The 20,368-nt window shown below is 37.9% G+C and overlaps 1 protein-coding gene across 1 annotated transcript in view; it reads left to right on the top strand.

The window, feature by feature from the left end:
- Positions 1-20,368, top strand: part of LOC143179325 (dipeptidase 1) — a 418,835-nt gene that overhangs the window by 360,483 nt on the left and 37,984 nt on the right. The window contains exon 8 of the mRNA XM_076378510.1: positions 15,208-15,384. Coding sequence (XP_076234625.1) covers positions 15,208-15,384 — 177 coding nt within the window. The remainder of the gene's footprint in view (positions 1-15,207; positions 15,385-20,368) is intronic.

Here is a 20,368-nt window from a genome sequence, read left to right as displayed (position 1 = left end):
CGCGTAAGATGTGCATGCGCATGAGCTCCATTTTGCCAGTATTGTATAACTGATACGCCTGCGTCCGCAACATAATATAAACCTTTATATTTCGAAAACGAGAAAAGAGTGACAACTTTTTCTTCCAGATTCTTAATCTGCACATCAAAATCTACAATGTAGCAAAGATGCAAAAGAAAATGATGGGGAGGCCCTAATCCTAAACAATTACCAATATTCTTATTTTTAACCTCAAAGGGTCATATGTCTCACAAGCCTCCTCTATCGGGTCTGTCCACCAGATCCGCATAGGATCTATGCGATGAAACCATCCCAGACCTCCTAGACTCACTTGTAACTTGTAACTTGGGGGAGAATGTTCTTAAGGAACAAGAAGAACTGAAGAACACACATGCCTTTATCGGAGAGAATCGCACTATGAAGCAGCGTATTCATCTATAAAACTTAAGTGCTGAGTTACATTGTCTTCAAATAGCCGATATCTCTAACAGAACAATTCGTTTTATAAACGGTAATCCAAAAATTGTAACAACGTATCGTCTTTATAATGGATCTCAGTCATATAGGAATTAGACATATCGTCCTCAAAATTGTTCGACCTGAGGAGTGCTATTGTTTGAGCAGTGAAGCGATTTAATAGTGTTATACTGACTGAAACTTGGCTTTATAAAAGTATTCCGACCTCTGAGCTTGGGCCTAATAACTTTAACATTGCGACACGTGTCCTCATTGGGCGGTACTGTTTTGATCACTGTACAATGTATCAAACAGTTGTTTGTCTTCATTCGATGCCATTTTAGAACCGTCATTATAGGTGCCGTGTATAATTCTCCGTACAGTGATCCTAGTCTGTTTACTTCGTTCTGGTCTTCTATTCCTCCTTCGGCAGTGAACTCCTCCTAGCTGGTAATTTTAACTTGCCGAATATCATATCGTATAACAACATCAATGGTACCCTTCTTTACTCCCATGTGTCTGCTTGCACTGTTACTCGTCAATCTAAGATGCAACATAATTGCTTTAACTTTGTTAGAATCGCTGAATACAGGGATTTAACTAGGTCCGGAATAGGTTGTAGAGATCGAGTAAATCAAAAAAGGTGTACGCCGTTAATTTTTCTTTCGTCTGTCTTTAAAAGGACAGACCTTTTATTGAAATTAACCCAATTGGAGGAAGAGGGAACAATCCGGTGCTGGATTTTTGGCCGCTTCTGGTCCTCTACGGGTCACCTCCGAGGTCCTGGTCAGCGACGCTGGCGTGTGGAACAAGGAGGGATTGGCAAAGCCAAAATAGTTAGCTTTCGACTATATAGAGCTGAAACGTGAACTCCCGACTCCAGGCCTCGACGACAAGCCTATGTTGAGGGGAGAGAAGTACCTTGTCGTAATGCTAAGGTAGTGCAGTGGACTGTATTGCCAACAATTCTTCGCACTGAAGAGGTCGTCGGTTGGCGAATGTACAGAGGGAAGGGATCCTCCTTTTCTCTGTTTAACTTGCCTTCCAAGAAAGCTTGCTTCGTACGAATCTCGGCTTTCCGCTGAGATTCGCGAGCTTCAGACACACTATCACTAGCTGCTGCTAGCCTTGCTGGCTGATAACGGCCAAAGGTTCTACCACTCATCGTTCACCACAACGGATGCACCTATTCGTCACACGTGGGCTATTACTAAACGGGTGGCAAATCGCGGGTAACGCAGAGGTACCGCACTTACGTCAACACGAGGTGCCTCTCTGTTTTCTTGCCAATTATCAAGGCTCAACCAAGCAGTGGTCTATGGTTGCTCCTCTGACGAATAGCAACCTCAGGGAATCAGGGTAGCCACCGATTCCAAGAGTACAGTTAATCGCCTGCAATAATGCGTCAGTGGACACTCGTTGCTCTATCGCACGTATCCCACGTGATAATCGAGTCGAGCAATTTCACGAGTTGCAGTGAACAGACACAGCGCAGAAGAGGTCGCGAGTTCGGGAATCTGGTGCCCAAATTTCTTAACTCGGTTCACTCTTTTATATTCGCTGAAACCTTGCGACCCATCGAGCAATCGGTGCAAGACTGACTCTGATTCACGAGCTCGAGACGCTCCGCAAAAGCGCGGAGCACCCGAAAATCCGCTACGCGGCGCTCGCTTATCATTGTCTGTCTGTGTCTAGTGTTCCGATTTTACTCTCTCTCTCCTTCAGGCTCCGATATCCGATATCCGGAGCCTGAAACAGAGAAAGAGATATACGGATAATATATTGTGCGTTACCTTCGTTCGTAAAGCTATTTATATTAAATGCGTATACCTTACTATAATTATCGTCGCTTGTTTCTGCAATATTACTGGCTGATTTTCCTTTGTTGTGCTGTTTTCCCTTCGCGATAGTTCAGTTCCCCGATATGCTCTTGCTTTGGCTGCGTCCGTGTTGATTCGTTTCCTTCTCACATCTGCAGTGCCAACAATTTTTTGCGATATGTCCGATTCGTCTACACTCATAACATCGTTTCAGTTGATGCTTTTTGTAGGATTTCCTTCAATATTTCTTGAATTTCTTCTATTGACTTATGCCTTTGCGTTTTTAAAATTCCAGGGATGTCTTTATAATGGCTGTTTATACCTCTGACCGTATAATATGCAAGTTCGCGCGACGTTACTTGTAGCTCAAAACTTGCACATCTTGTACCGGGGCGACGTGTACTTGATACGCAATAGTTCACAGAACCCTTTTCTTCCATGTGTAACGACCCACGGTCTCCCCTCTCACTGTATTCATTACTATCTCACTCTATCCATTACTGTCTCTCTCTATCTATTACCATCTCTCTCTATCTCATTGTATTTCTACCCTTCTAATATCTTATTATTATATTACCGCGTATTCTATTATCTTAATAGTAATTAATATTTTTGTACCTTATTTTTATACCATATATTATAAGTTCCAATTATATGTTAACATAAAAACAACGTATATCGTCCGATTTCATTCACGATTAGAATAAGACCGCCATTAGAATGTAAGACATTACGTATGCGCTAACTCCGACTAGCGGATATATAAGGAACTGCGAAAGCAGCAAAACACACTTCTCTCTGGCATCAGGTTCCGAACAGACGAAGATCTTGGAGACAGCTGATATACTCATCTAGTGAGATCGAGACTGCTCCTCTAGAGGTAGCGACCGTTTTCCAGCGATCAAGAGTATTTGATGCTCCTTTACAGGTTCAGTCTGAAGTAACCTTATGACAGGTGCACTACGAAGTGAAGTGCAGTACGGGCGACATCTTGGAGGAAGTTGATATACTAATAGATCGAGACCGCTCCTTTAGAGGTAGCGACCGTTCTACCAAATACTAGTTGATGCTCCTTTAATATAGAGTTCGTGCTTGCCAGAAGTAGACGAATCGCTTGCCAACAAGCGCTAGAAGCCATTCCTAGTCGGACACATTTCTAAGACCGCTCCTGAAGAGTCTTTTCTCCAGGGTAGCGACTGATGTAGGAAAGATAACGAAGGGTTTACGGATGCTTAGACAATTAGGCAAAGATTATATGTTTCATGGAATCTTGAGATCGCTCTGAGGTTATAGCCACCTATAACTTTGACAGCGACCAGGGTATATGAGACAGGACCTATTGCAGACACATACACAACACATTGCGCCTTGTATAGAGGATCCTCTGCAGCGAATAATATCACATAACCTAACCCTCGGTTAACGATATATAAAGTATTTGCATAACCCTTGCGTTATCGAGATAACTGGTAGATAATTGTAATCACGTTCAATATAACCTCACATTTATATAATCACACATAATATAACCTCATATTATTTTATGATTTTATTAGTATTCAACCATATTAGAATAGATACCAATATTGTGTTAACGTTAGGATTGGATTAAGGTATATTAAATAAATTATTGTTAAGAGAGATATAAGCCTTGGATTTCAACTACTTAACCGCACGCTACACGAACCCCCACCTTTTCGTCCGTTGGAAAGCCGCTCCTCCATGGACAACGTAGCATTACTCGTATTATTAGAGTCATATTTGTTAGAAATGAAATGACGTGTTCAAATTAACGAGGTTTATCGCGCTGCGGTTCTGGAGTAAGTGCCGTGGGGTTCATCACAGTCCTCTTACCAAAAGACATCGTCTTCCCCACTCCGTGGCAAGATCCTTTAGGAACAATATCCTTATTGTTTAGCAATACGGCGTCGGGCCGCTTGCCTTCTCCAAACACTCGCTCTTCTTCCAAACAGTCACACGACACCCGATAACTGGGAGGCCCAACGTAGCCATCAGCCATCGATCGCCAATGGGACTGTTTAGTCTCATGCACCCTCGATCAGCCACACATAAACTAAGACCCTATCATAATTTACGTAAAGGCTAATCACCATTCGGCCATCCGTCCCAAATTCTCTCTTAAAAATACATTGACGCTAACATATTATTAATCTCAATTGATTTAAACATTTTTTGCTTCGGTCCGTCATAATTAAAAAAAATAAAAATCAATGTTTCCGTACTTTTTACCGATTATTGCAACTAATATGTCCAATTTTCGTTCATTCATTATGAAATAAGAATTCTTGTACAGTTTTCAATGTTTTGATACACAGTAAAATAACGTAAAATCCGGAGGAACTACAAAAGCATTACTTTTTATTTTTTTTACTATGGCATTACTTTACTAAATCGGCATTTTTAAATTCTTTTGCCTCGTTTTTTATTTTTCACTACTTGGATAATTAATTTAAAAATCTGAAAAAATTCTATATGTGTCGCGATAGTTAACGTGTTCTTGATCTTTTCATAATTTTCCACCTAATAATTTAAGAGAAATTGCGCAATAATATAGAGATTTTGAGTTTCTTGTAAAAGACTCGAGCACAGCAAGTCGGATCGCGACTACCGCACTTTTTGATTTCTCCTTATCACGATTACCAATTTGATATTGACAACCTAAACAAAATAATAAAATTAGCTATGAGAAATGCTTTAAATTTCTGTCTCGTGATAAATCTATTAACCGTGGCTTCTTGTGCCTCTCATTACCAGTACGATTTATTAACATCACAAATGCTTTGGCGAGTAACAAACCCAGTGGTTAATTTGTGACCTACACGAACTAGTGACTGACTGTACGTGGCTCGCAGCCCTACTAGACAATTCGCGTCTAGTTGAGTCCGTTCTCGCTAATTCAGCCAGCCAAGGTATGAAGACAAGTAAAAATGTAGTATGTGGAGTGAAGAAGAACAGTCCAAGGTGGTCAAAGTAGGCATGTGCACACGGTCTGCCTAATCAGCATGCACTGTTTCGTTCTAATAATTCAAGACCATGTGTACCGGACCGCATCACCGTAGGGTTACAATGCCAGGCATTCCCACTACGGCATGGTACGACCGAATTTCGAATGGAGGGGTTATACTCTCAGACACCATTTCTTAGGATTCTTATAGTACACTTTCACTGGTTATGGCCGATTTATTAAACGTTGAACAGAGACAGGAGTGACCCGATGGAACTCTAATTTTCATAGGTCATACCCGCGCTTAGTTATAAACGGTCGTCTTAACTCTTTCCCGCTTACGGTAAGATCAGCGGACAGTGGCTGCACCCGTTTTATCCATTGGAACCTTTCCCAGTTGCTTGTCTTTCCTAGGGACCCTTGCCATCGGGTAGCTGGTTGCTGAGACGCGTTTGTTGGCACTATTTGCTCCTAACCGAGCATAAACGCGCCTCAGGAGAAGACCCTGAATGTTCTCCCAAGATATGAGCTCTTGCCATCGAGCGATTACACCGAGTCGTGTTACTTGGCACAAGGTTGCTCTGATCGGAGCATTAACACGACTCTGCTATGTTCAACCACTGTCCACGCCCGAAAAACGTCAAGAAGACACGAGCCCCCGTTTCCAGACCGTTCCGTCAGTCACCCGTGCCTCTCTCAAAGTAAAAGCCCCTATTCTGACCCCGCGGTGCGCCTTATTCTACTTCCCCTACCCCGGGTCAGACTTCAATAATACTATACAATTATAGGGCTGAACATAATGCAACCATTGGTACAACGCAACGCAGTGTTAATAATAACGACAACAATGATTACATATATATCGTAACAATCTCAGAACTTAACACAAAATATAAACTAATCATAACGATACAGATAATTAACACAAACGAAACTTGTAATAATCACACAAAATATAAACTAATCATAACGATACAGCTAATTAACACAAACGACACTTGTAATAATCACACAAAATAAAACCAGTCCTTAGACCTCTGTGTCGTCAACACCATGTATGATGGTACGTTGATGAGAAGCATGGATAATTTGTTAGGTTTAATTAGGTGTGAATTCCTCTGATATTACCTGCAGCAATGAATGCAAAGCAGAAATATATTGCTTAAAATGTTGTCACCGAAATAAAATTAGACTTGTTTCCCACACGTTAATAAAGTTTTCGAGGGCAAACGCATTGTCGGCTGTAAAATCATGTATCCCCCCTCTTTCTCTCTCTCTCCCCACATCAACTTTTAACTATTTGACAATTATTTATCGTCCTAACTGTGCACTACACGAATTTATTTCACTCAAAACAAGAATTAAATTAACGAATTGTACAACACTTCATCCGGATTTATTCTATGACGCCCCTCTAACATATATGACATCGATCGATGTAATATGTTTATTACAACCAAGTTTTAATGCAACGATGCATCTATGATGCTGTGTAATATTTACTTTTCAAAAATACTTAATATTTATATTAAATATTCCAAAAACGTAGGTGTAAAGTGTACAAACTGATGGGTCGGTTCTTACCATTTAAAGTCTTGGTTTTAGGCGCGTAGCGCATTAGGACGACGACACTTATATCAATAGATTTGCACATCACCCCTGAGGTACTATTGTTGATCCGTTTTTTTTTTTGTGAGTGGTATCCCCTGACACGCGATTATTGTGGCACGCACCTGAGGCCTTCCGAGCACTAGGGCCGCCGCGGAGAGAAGTAACATGCGAGGGAGAAAGGAGACGTTGCCTTCGAAAATCGGCCGAAAAGAGCAGTTAATTCCGAAGCCTGTTTTAAGATATCTGCACTAGAGAAAATCAGGTGGTGTTATATCTGGTGATCTTGGTGGCCAGACATTTTCGTAAATGACTCTATTATCAAAAGATGTGTCTATTCCTCCCAAGTTGCTGCAAACGTGTGAGATGTTGCTTCATCTTACTCAAAGCAGCCTACCGTTAACTCATCGTCGGTAACCTGATTCACAAAATCGTTAAATAGCACATTAATATATGTTTGCGAATTTAATGTTGTGTTGAAAAATATTAACTCAATGATCCTTCGGCGTGACACAGCATACCATACTCCAAGTTGTTGCAAATGTAGTGGTTCTGGAAGCACATGATGTGGGTCTTCTCCTGCTCATATACGGGTGTTTCGGGAATTCATATATACCAATAGGTGAATCTATGCTTCATCTGTAAACTATGTTACATTTAATACACCTGAATTTTCCAGCATGAAGCACCGAAACGAAAAAAAAATTCTAGACATGCTTGGCATTATCTAGTGATAGCAACTCCTGAACTGTGAACTCTTAATATGCGTTAAAATAAGCTTTTTTAGCATCCCGTTGGTACACCAAATACGGAAGTTCCAGTTGTTGCGACAATTTTCTTAGCGATATCGACGGAGTTTTTAACAACCGGTCTTTTACAGTTTACACGGTCCCTTCAGGCATTTTTCAGCTACATCGTGTTGGCTTAGGACACTACCGGTGGTGTCAAATTTCTTAATTAATTGCAATATATAGGACTTGCATGGTATTGTTTCACTAAACGTTTCTTGAAATTGTAAGACGCAATCAGGGAATTTTTTCGAATAAAGACACAAGGCATTTTCAAGACTGCACGTTTACTTTACACGACGAAAGTCAGTACAAGAATGGTCTTTTGACCGTCCGTTAGCTGTGAGGACGCCTTCGTCAGTATTGTCTCTTTCTATGTTTATGGTACCCTCAGAGGTACCTTACTTGACTGCGGATGGCGAAAGCGCGTTGACAAAAAGCACGTGGCCTGTCTTAGCCATTTGCTTACCTCAATTTCCTAACAAAATGTTCTTCTGCACTCTATCACAGAACCGTTCCTATAATATTCTCGTACTATAAAAACGCGTTGTTCTGTGGTATACATTTTACACAAATATTACAAGTCGCAATTACACGATAACCGCCCAACAACCACACTCTTGTACGAACCCGCGAGTCTGACTATGTCACTGTGTTTTAATTTCTGTGGACAATATAAATATTTCGTCGAATTTGTCGGTGGCCATGAAACGATATGCTTCGTTGAACGATTCAAATAGTTTTGATGCGTTCTTCCGAAGTGCGTTTTACTGGTTTTGGACGTTGATAAGAAAATATATAGTTATTGGCTATTGACCTGAAGGAGAAGAATTTTCCTTGTTCACTCTGCTAGAGGAGGAAATCTGTTTCTGAGGTTAAAAAGGTACCGGAAAGTTTGGGGAGAAAGAATGATACTCCGGATTAGCGATAATGATATCGTCGGAGTGCTTTGCAGATACCGTTAGTTTACGACCATATTGTTTCGTGAGTCGGGAACAAAAATTGGTGTCCGAACTGAGTGTCAGTTCGTGTACTATTACTGACTGCAGTGCAATAACTATCCTTTCATGATTATGACCGGAAGAGGCACATTGCTTGATGAAAACACAGAAGATTATGTTTACAGCGAAATTTGTCAGATGTGGAAATTTATAAACGACAGTCAGATTATTCGTAGGTAAAAAGTTACTGTTGCATCAGGAACCCCAGCAGAACGAGATCCAGAAGAAACCAGTTTTGACATTTTCTGTAGGAAAAATTTTCAAAAACATGAGTGCATATAAACTTCCATGCGAAATTTCCTCGCTAGAAATTCGGAACATTTCGCAACGATTTCTTTTTCTTTTCTCGATGCTTCAGTGAGGGACCCTCGCTTGCAGTTCGCACATATATGCACATAGCAGTTTTGGGTTTGGGACGATATCTGCTATTTAAGTACTAATAAAGACACATCGACAGATCGAGTATATGAACACGGGTTTATAGTCGTGTTGTTTAGGCGGCGGCACTGCCTCTGAGTTCACTGACGAGAGAATGACTGTACAAGAAATGGTCACGGAATGCTTGAGCGTAGCAGACGGAAAGGTCCTGGACGAACTCATTAACATTAACATTACAATAGTATTCGCATCGAGTTTCGGAACGATGTTTCGTAGACTCCGTTCCGTCCGTATTAAGCCACGCTGATCTCAATGATCTTGGATCGTCAGAGTAGGACGATTTCTCTAAGAGTAAGTGAATAAGCACGATACATTTTATCCTTTCTTAAACAGATGAGACCTGTGATACCGCCGATACTTGAGCCGAAGTTTACACTTGTGCCAAGTGGTCTCATCACACTTCACAAAAAACATTAAAAGGACGCAGAGTAGCATTCAATCTTGTAGTGTGTTTCGGCACCGGTCGGTAACCTCACGTCTCGTCCTTATCGCCGGTGATCGACGCACTGCCTATCGGCCCCACCTGCGATGAGTCCCCCCACCGCTACACTGCCGAATTGAACGGATCGATCGCGGAGCGGTTAGATCCTAATCATCTACTGTATATGTCGCGTCTTTGCATTTTGGATCTCGTTAGAATAAAGTAAAAGTTTGTTTTGTGACTTCTCAACGTGCTTTATTCCGGCTTACCCTCTTCCGAGTACAAACATAGTGATTGACTAATTCCGAATTTTTAAACATTGAAACCGGTATGTTCGGTAGTAGAGACTGGAAATGTGCATACATGATATGGAAAATACTATTTTGTACTTCGCTTTGCTTAACGTCTCACACTCCAGTACTCGTGTACCTGCTTTTCCGCCTATTTCAAGCGGAAAGCATGTTCTATACAATAATACAGTTTATAAGTGTCCAACATTAAGACAGGATGGTATTTCTGAAGGTGAAGGATGGTAAAGAGTACTCTAAATGTATGAGAAAAGGTTCGGCGTTAGATCATATCGTAGACAATAAAAACGTAAAGTCTAAGGATTTATTTGTCATACTGTTTTCGAATATTCGAGGATGCTGTAAAAACGATTGCTTTATGTTGGCTTAAACTAAAACCAATCGATCTCTTAACTTTTGCATTTAACTGTAACTACGTGTCAATTTGAAGAGTTTTGACTATTAATCATTTTTAGGTAACCAAATTTCGCACATGACCGCAAACTCGACTTGTGTCGTAGTCTTCAGGCCGTAGGTAATCCTCACGCGAAATCGCTTTCCTTCTGTCACCCGGACTTAAGCGATTACCAGGAGTCCGAGAATACGCAGTTTTCGCACACGATATTCTTGAATTTATGATACACGGGGGAAGAAGTAGGGAAACTATTAACGTACCTGTGGTCTCAGTGACATCCCTCGCCAGAAGAAGGATGAGATCGCTGCTCGCAGCAGGATCTCGTTACGCGGCGTTTTCTTATCACTTTCATGATTGGACCGCGCGGTTCGTGTGACATCGCAGCCAATTCATTACGACGACAGATCGATATCGATCGATGATTAGGGCATTTCTCACGGTCGTGATCAAGAGACGCAGGTCCTCTAAGCCTTCAGATTTCCTCCACCGCCATCTACTAGCGATGTGGCGCCTGTGACTGGGCCCTAGCGCCTCCACCTTAAGGACTTCTCCCCCGGAATACTGACCGAGGAGACCCTCCTTGAGTGACGTCGGTTGGATACCTTGACTTGGCAGGTCCCCTAGAACCGTGGTGCAGTCATCTCGTCGGCGTTTTCTTGTGATTCTGCTCGACGGGCAACAACAGCCTCTTCCTTATCCTTGAGACATCGCCTCACTCCCTGGACGCAGTAATCCTGGAGTGGCAGGTACCTAAGCTACTCTCCAATCCAAAGACCTACCGTAACATATCCTCTGCTACTTCCATTTCTGGGCAGTTGGCTCTCTTCTGGCAATGGCTACATTGCTGTCACCGAGATATCCGTTGACGCTTGACTTCCGTACGTAAAAATAGATGTTAGTTTGGTGTAATACTCCTATTGATACGCACTAAAGGCCGCCCCTGCCCCAGGAAAGATTCGGTTTTATGACATGCACTGGTACAACGTTACAGTGCATATGTGTGTGTATAGTTCCGTTCGAAATTCACAATCGTCGGTATCAAAATTCGACCTGGTCGCCCGAAACGGAGATCCACAAACTGCTATCCGAACTGAAGTGAGAACCCCTCACACTCACCAGCATATGATTGGTGTCGGAGAGATCGTCCGCGAACTTCCCCGTCCTTTTTCCGTGACGATCTCAGTAATAGAAACCAAAGTTTAGCTCGCAGACTCACATTTTTTACTCGGTGTCCTCTGGGCACGGTTTAAATACTTATTCGGCAAGCTTGGTATATTGTAGGGACTTTCGTTATTTTCCATATCAATATGAAACATTTAAGTAGTTATTTTATGCCTGAACATGTTGCGATATAATTTGGACGTATTAAAGAGTTAAGAGTATGCTACAGCATACGTCTTAAAGAGTTACGAAATTTACATCTATAAAACGTCTTAAAAACACACTCCAAGGACGTCTTGAAGACCTATGCTTTTCAATATCGTAAAGACATCTATTTTTTGTCTAAATGTCTTATAAACGTAATTTGAACGTCTTTAAGACGTCTTATAAATGTCTTTTAAAACGTCCTAAAGACATACTCATTTGTACATCGGACGACTCACAGATGTTTCTTGAACGTTTTTAGGACTTTACTAGATGTCTTTAAAACATTTTCAAGACATCTCTGTGCCATATGGGTATACCCAGATAGCATACGACGTCTTGAAGACGTCTATTTTATGTTCATTTTATGTCTGAACGTCTTTCGAAATAATTTAGACGTTTTAAAAACTGGATGTCTTTAATACGTCTTAAAAACGTCTTAAAAACATCTACTAATGTCCTAAAAGTGTCCAAAAAACGTCTCTGAAACGTCCGATGTTACAAATCAGTATGTCTTTAGGACGTATTAAGAAACATTTGTAAGACATTTTAAGGACGTCCAAATTACGTATATAAGACGTTCAGACAAAAATTATACGTTTTTAAGACGTCTAAAAGCGTAAGTCTTTAGGACGTCCATGTAGTGTGTCTTTAAGACGTTTTATGGACGTAAACTTTGCAAGTCTTTAAGATGTACGCTCTTGGATGTTTTTACGACGTCTAAATTATGTCGTAAGACGTTTAGGCATAAAATGAACATAAAATAGACGTCTTCAAGACGTGTGCTATCTGGAATAATACCTTATCACGATTCGATTTAAGAAATTTTTGCTGAATAATTTTTCAATAGTTGTAAAATGCATATGAACCATCTAACTTACCAAGCACAAACTTTGTAATGATATAATTTTCATTTACGTTCGTACAATGTCTGTATAGATGTCTGTATAGATGTTAATTACACAAAGTATCTTCTGATACACATGTATAAATTTAAGATATAAACTTTTGAATACAATAATGTAATACTTTAATTAAATAATTGTGAAATAGAAATATTTTTCCAATCTTTGAACAATTTTACGTTTTCAACTTGTAATGGGTTCCTTATTATAAGAGTATAATACATGCGAATATTAATTGTATTAGAAATAATTCATCTTTAGTGATTAATCATAAGCAAATGTTTACTCGATTATGCATTATGAATAGTAAACAAGCAACAACAAAAATTTCTGAACCATTTAACATCTTCTAAATATCAAAAGATCCAAGAAATAATTCTCCTAGCTGGTATCTGTTATTAATACTGAGTGAATAGTTTAAATGAATAGGGCAATGAAATAGTTTCAGTATTAAACAGGATGTTACAATTTCTGTAACACTTTGTATAGAGTGGGTCAAAAATCACTTTTTCATTCTAAAAAACCGTATACTTTTTATGCAATAATTATTGCATTTTTTTCTTTCCCAAAAACAATTTTAACTCAAAAAGTTTATAACAGATAGGTACACATGTTAGTAGAATATAAGAATTGTGAAAAGTTACTCCAGAAACAGCTGTTAAATTATTTCCAGTCAGGGACAATTTTGGAGTAATTTTAACATTATTTGTAATGTTAAATTCAGTCCGTATTATATATTAGAATGTTAATTATAAAGCGAACAAACTATTAATAATTAACATTTTGATAAATCGGATACTTTAAGCGAGTTAAAAGTTGATGCACATTACTGCAGAAATAAATCTTACCCTCCAAATACCTTAAAAAAGTAAACAAAAATCCGTCAAGTATATGCGATCCCTTGAAGAATCTACCACAAAGCGTCAATCATTTTGAAAACGCCTAGGGTAAACAAATCTATCAAAATCATTTAAAAACGCTAAGCACAAAAATTTAATCTTCTGCCAAAATATTGCTACTATTGTAGTCCCAAAAAATATCACTTTTAATCTTATTTCTACCGCTGCTGCGTGTCTTCCATGAAAAATATTTTTGACGCTACTTGCACATGCTATACGAAAATCATGTTTCACCCTATGGTGTAGGTCTTCATTTTTATGATAAGGTATTAATTTATGAAAATCATTGCTTATGCTACAGTTAGTAATATCCAATGATGCTAGTCATCAAAAGAACAGGAATTGAAGAGTTGCAAAGTACGCAGTTATCAGTAACTTATTTAGGTCAATACTTTTTCTTATTTTCAAACAAAACTCTCCCGAAATGTTTTACGATATGTCAAAAAAATAACTCTATTGTCCTAAAAGTAATAAACTGAAAGTCATGATTTCGGATAATAGAAGAAATTTCTACCACGTATATGATAAAGAAACTGTAATGCCTGTGAGAGAATATGGAGGGTCCAGATGAATCACTCCAAACCAACTGACCAGATTTGTCCAGCGATGTCTAAATTTTTTCACGGATGTAGCCCACCTGCAACTATGGACGTTTAAGTCTGGTTTTTGCTAGTATCAAAGCCGTCCTTAATACGCTGAAACTTCTAATTAACTAACAACAAACCACTATGCTGTAATAATGTACGGTATAAAGGACAGCTTTGATACTAGCGAAAGCCGGACTTAATCGTCCGTAATTGCACGTGGGCTACATCTGTGAAAAAATTTAGACATCGCTGGACACATCTGGTCAAAAATTTTAACACGTCGGGCGTTGGGTGACTATAGTCACCGTTCGTAGTGAAAAGGTTAAGAAGCTCGCTCCGGAAGTCAATCTTCCAATTTTCAACTGCTAATATCTTGGAAACTAAGCCTCAAATTGAAAAGTGGCGTGGGACTTTTTAATTTCTTTTTGCATGTACAATAAGCATGTTTTGGATTGTCCCATTATTTTGGAACACGTTGTGTACTTGGCGTCGTGGCCAAGTATACCGTGCCACTTGATGAAAAGAATCACATGATGCATTAACTTAAATAGAAATAAGTGTTGTTGAAAGAATTGAAGTTTGTGAATGGTCGAAAAGGATTTTCCATATCTATGAAATTAAAAAATGGAATCTTCGATTTAAGAAAAAAAAATATTTCAACTGACCAATAATTTCCTAATCACTATTTGCGACAAAAGAGAACAAAAAATGACTTTTGGCTTACTTTTCATATTTGTAGTACATAATCTATGTGTAACATCTGCAACATAATAGTAAACAACGTCTAACGATACTATTCTAAATTAAGGAGCTCATAATAGAAACGGCGCTTATAAATTTTTGTTTCTCCAGGAAAGCAAAAGAATATTTTAGTATCTTTTATACTTTTCCAATATGTTATAGGTTTTATAACCAAAAAACTCCATTATGTTCTGAGTCTCATTTTCGACCGCCAAAATTAGTGTTTTTAAAAATATCATAAAATCTGATATAGATTCTTACTTTTATGAACGTTTCAATTATTTGTTTGTTAAAATTTCACGAGAAATAAATAAACTACAGTATATAAAAGCAAATTTGAATAATGAATTACTTTAGTTTCTTAAACAAAGTCTGAAACTTTGATTCGACTACAACTTTTTATTATTCATTCAACACTGATAAGAAGTGATTCCTTGATCAGTAAAATATGTTTCATTCTCTACAAACGTGTAAAAGTTACGAATTGTGCATATTTTTTATTATTTTTCAGGCAGTTGTCAGAGAACTAAACAGATTGGGAATGTTAGTGGACCTCTCTCATGTCTCGACAAGGACTATGAGGGCTGCACTGCAGACGACGATGGCACCGGTGATTTTCTCTCACAGTGCTGCCAGGGCACTCTGCAATTCCACTAGAAACGTGCCAGACGACGTGCTTAGAAGTCTGGTAAGTTTCCGAACAACTACCAACCTGCGAAACTTATCTTTAGCATGAAAATACTATATGAAAATCACATAGACAAGTTCACCGAATTACGATATCTGATCGGATAAATATTATGTGCTTCCGGTTCCCTAGAATTTCTAGCACATAAATATAAGAAAAAGTAAGGCGAATCGAAAAGGACTCGGAATCGTTCTAGCCAAAACAGAACTATGTGTTTCAACAAAGATAACGCGATACCAGGTACTATCGGTTCGACTGTCGTGTCATGAATGAATATTATCGTCTATCCAGAATCGGCTGATGCCTCTCGGGACCCGCTCCAAGTACCGCCATAAACAAATTCGCGTTCCCCACTCCGCACGTATCATGCGCTGTCTTATATAAATGCTTATTAAAATGAATCTTGGAAATAATTCATGTAAAATGGTTAATAACTACTATAGTAATATTTGAAAATTATTTCTTACTTTCTTCCATATTTTGTGAGATAAACACGTTAAGTTTCTGACAATTCAAACCGAAATAAAACTCATTCATAGTCTCAAGAACAGTTTAATAATATTGAATAATAATACTACAATCTGATGACATTTTACTTTTTCCTTTTATATTTACATTTAAGTTTATACAGTAGAACTTGAATTCTTTTGATCAAAAATTATATACAGCAAACATATTCTATTAGATTCCTGTTCCGACCGTCGTAGAATCCAGATGTGTTAGTAAACAAAATACTTCCGAACGAGTCTTGACGCGCGCGTGTGTACAGAAGTGAACGGTGAATTAAATACGAACCATACATACATTACCAACACCTCGTATAATGTATTAAAGTAATGACCACCTCTCTAGGAGGTGCCCCCCTTACCCCTGAGTACAGGGGTAAGCACTCCTCTGACTACAGAGGAGAAATAGTGCTACAGTCTCAGGATATACCGACAAACAAAGAAAAACAGCCAAGTACCACTCAAGCAATAAACTACGCAAATACTACAAAAAGTGAAATCTTCCTCAAAAGAGACCAAGCAATTGTGTTACAGGCATTGGAAAGAACCTCTTTTAAGGAGTACGTAAGCCAAATTGTAAAATTAACGAACCAGAACAATATTAGATTTAGATCAAAAATATCAAATAGCAGAGTTTGCAGATATTTATTCACGAAACAAGTAGCTGATGAATTAATAGAAACAAAACAAGAGATCAAAATAGGAAATACAAATATTAGCATAACTCCACTCATAGCACGTACAAAAAGGGTCACCATATTCAACGTCAACCCAGAAATACCACATGAAATAATCGAAAAATTATTAAAACATTTGGGAATCCGTCTTGAATCAAAAATTTCATTCATAAGCGCAGGATTATCTGAGCCTGGACTGTCTCAAATCTGTAGCTTTCGAAAACAAGTTTATATCCATCAAGACGACGTAAAAAAGATCCCCGAATCAATATCGATTACCTATAAGAATTCAACTTACTGGATTTTTTGTCACCAGATGGCCTAACATGTTTCATCTGCAAAAAGGAAGATTATTTAGCAAGGCAATGTTCAATAGCAAATAATCAAGGAAGTGACAAAATAGTAAACCAAACTCCAATCCCAAAAGAAAAAACAGTTGCCTCTAATAATGAAGAACTTAACTTAATGGAAACCACCGATATGACCACTGATAACAAAACAAACTATACAACTAATGATTTAAACGAAATCCTTTCATCTATAACAAACAATTTGAATACAAATAGATCGAAACGGCCTCTTTCTAGCCAGGCCGATTCACATAAAATCAACGAAAATTCGGAAATCTCGGATTCCGAATCCAACGTATTCTCTCTGTTGCAACTTGACGAAGAACAGTAAATGGAAGCAAGGAAAACCTTTAAATCGCCCAATACAAAGCCCAAGAAAAAGAAACTAGAAGAAGAAGATAAAATAAAAACGAAGAATATAGAATTAGCCCTCTTAACTGTAAAACAAAAAATAGAAGACAACCAAAACAGATTTCCTCTTGATTACACAAATTTGATTAATTTCATAGACAAAACCTATTCTAACTCTCTTGTTCAAGATACAGTCAAAGAATACACTACAAACTCTAAAGCAGTAGCTACTATGATGAGAGAAATTTATCCGCTACTAACCGAACGTAGCTTAAAAAACAAATTCATTAGAATTATCAAAAAACTCGAAACTCCAACGGACACAAAAAACGGAAGTTCAGACGAATACTACTAATCTTTAAATAATAAAATACACCTAAAAAAACCAATAATGCATACCAACATACTACAGTGGAATCTAAATGGTTTTTATGCCCGGAAAATTAAAATTATATGTCTACAAGAAACTCATTTCAAACACAAACACTGTGCTAACATCAAAGGATATTCAAAAATTGTTAGAAATAGGAACAGGAACAATCATGCGAGTGGAGGCGTAGCAACTTATATCCAAGAGAATAATAACTTTGAAGAAATTAACATCAAAACTGATATTGAAGCCACGGCAGCCATCTGTTACTTACATGAAAAAATTTGCATATGCAACATATACCTTCCAAATAGTTTCACCTTTTCATCAGATAACATGAAACAATTAATAAATCAACTACCTAAACCATTTATTCTTCTAGGAGATTTTAACAGCCATAATACATTATGGGGATCAAGAAATACTAATACAGGAGGAAAAATTATAGAGGAAATTATCGATCAATCCGATGATATTGTCTTATTAAACACTAATGAAATGACTCATTTCAACCAATACAATACAGAAGAAAGCGCTATAGATCTAACATTAGCCGCACATACATCGCGTTACTCACGACTTGGAATTTTCGGAAAGCAAACTGGCAACTTTTCCAATCTGAAATAGAAATAGACTTATCAAAAATAAACCATCTGGAAATAAATAATCACAGCATAAATGACGTAATGACCGAACTTACATCTTTAATAAATAACTGTGCAAACGAAGCAATTCCAGAAATTAAAACTAACAAAAATAAAAAGTAAGTTTCTTGGTGGAACGATGAATGCGCTACGGCTTTGAAAAATTGCAAACACGTCTACAAGAAGCACAAAATTATCGCAAATAAAATGAAACACAATAAAGCAAAAGCCATATGCAGAAAAGTGTTTAAGCAAAGTCAGAGGAAATCGTGGATAGAATACACTTATCAATTAAACCAGAGTACTTCATCTTCTATAATTTTCAACAGAATAAGAAGGATTCACGGGGAAAAACGCTCGACCCAAATTAATAACTTAATTGACGATAAAGGAAATAACATAAGCAAATCAATCGATATCGCAAATGAACTAGCCAAAACGTTCGTTGCCAATTCAAATGACAGCAATTATCAAGAAGAGTTTAGGCAATAAAAAGCAAAATACAAAGAGCGCAATTACAATCTCAAGGAAAAAGCCGATTCAACATTTAACAGTAATATCTCTATCGATGTCAATGGATGAATCATACAATATTTCTAGAAGAACGAAACTTAATTTCACCGAATTGAAGTGAATTCCGTCAGAACAGATCAATACTAGATCATCTCGTTTTCGTCGAAAAATTTATAACCGACGCTTTCATAAAACAGGTTCACGTAGCAGTTGTACGCCTTGATCTAGAAAAAGCCTACGAAATGATATGGTGTGATAGATTAACTAACATACTGTACAACCTGGAAGTAAGAGGGAAAATATTAGTTTTTATTAAGAATTTCTTAAAATAAATCGATCGATTTAAGTTAAGATCAACGGATTGCTATCCAGTAAATCGCCGATACAAAACGGAGTGCCTCAAGGCTCTGTCTTAAGTGTCACACTATTTCTAATAGCAATAAACGACATTGTTAATCAAGTGAAATCCCCAATTAAAAGCTGTCTTTTTGCTGATGACTTTACAATCTTCTGCAGCGGTAAAAATACTAATATTACCAAAGAAACAATACAACAGTCCTTAAATAGCCTCTTTGATTGGTCAAAGGCAACTGGTTTCAAACTTTCACTCAACAAAACGGAATATATGGTATTCTCTAGAAATAATACCCCACTGAACGAACTCTCACTTACACTTAGTAACACATCAATTACAGAAGTCTCCAATATGAAAATACTAGGAATGACCTTTGATCAGAAGTTATCCTGGAAAAAACATATCGAAGAACTGAAAAAGGACTGTACGAAGCGGTTAAATCTCTTAAAAATACTTGCAGCTAGGAATTGGGATGCTGATATGAAAATTCTAATTAACACATATAAATCAACAATTATGTCAAAATTAGACTACGAATCTATCATGTATAGTACAAGCAGAGAAGTAACTCGTCTAAATTCCGTCCATCACTCCGGTCTCCGAATTGTACGTTAGGTGCATTTCGAACGAGCCCAATATCCAGCATACTAGCCGAAAATGAAACAGAGCCCTTAAAATACAGACGAGACAAACTAATGCTCAATTACGCGTACAAGAAAGCGGCTTCACTAAAAAACCCAACTTTTAAATGTATATTCGAATCATCTAATGACAAGTTCTATTCCACGAAAAGCCTCAATTCCCTGCCTCTCTGGGTACATGGTTAAGGAATTGCTTACAAACAAACAACCTTACATTCCCTGAAATCCTTGTCAAAGACACTCCACTGCATCAACAATCTAGTTTAGCAATCAAAATATTAGAAGACCACAACATAAATAGAGATTACAACAACAGGTTGAATATATACACATTTGGATCTACAACGAAAGAAGTAAATCAAATCACTCTAATAATCGGCAAAGAAAGAATTAAGTACTCACTTTCACCCACACTATCACAACTCCTTTCCCAAATGCTAGCAGTCGAAATAGCTCTATAGATAAACTCGAATCCAAAAGAAATAGAAAATACATCATATCGACGGACTCTAAAACAGCTTTAAAAGAAGTAAAAAACATTTTTACAAGAAACACCATAGCAATTACCCTCCAAAAT

This window comes from Calliopsis andreniformis, chromosome 5 (assembly GCF_051401765.1).
Source record: "Calliopsis andreniformis isolate RMS-2024a chromosome 5, iyCalAndr_principal, whole genome shotgun sequence".
In the NCBI taxonomy this organism is placed as follows: Eukaryota; Metazoa; Arthropoda; class Insecta; order Hymenoptera; family Andrenidae; genus Calliopsis; species Calliopsis andreniformis.
This window is presented reverse-complemented; position numbering and strand designations above follow the sequence as displayed.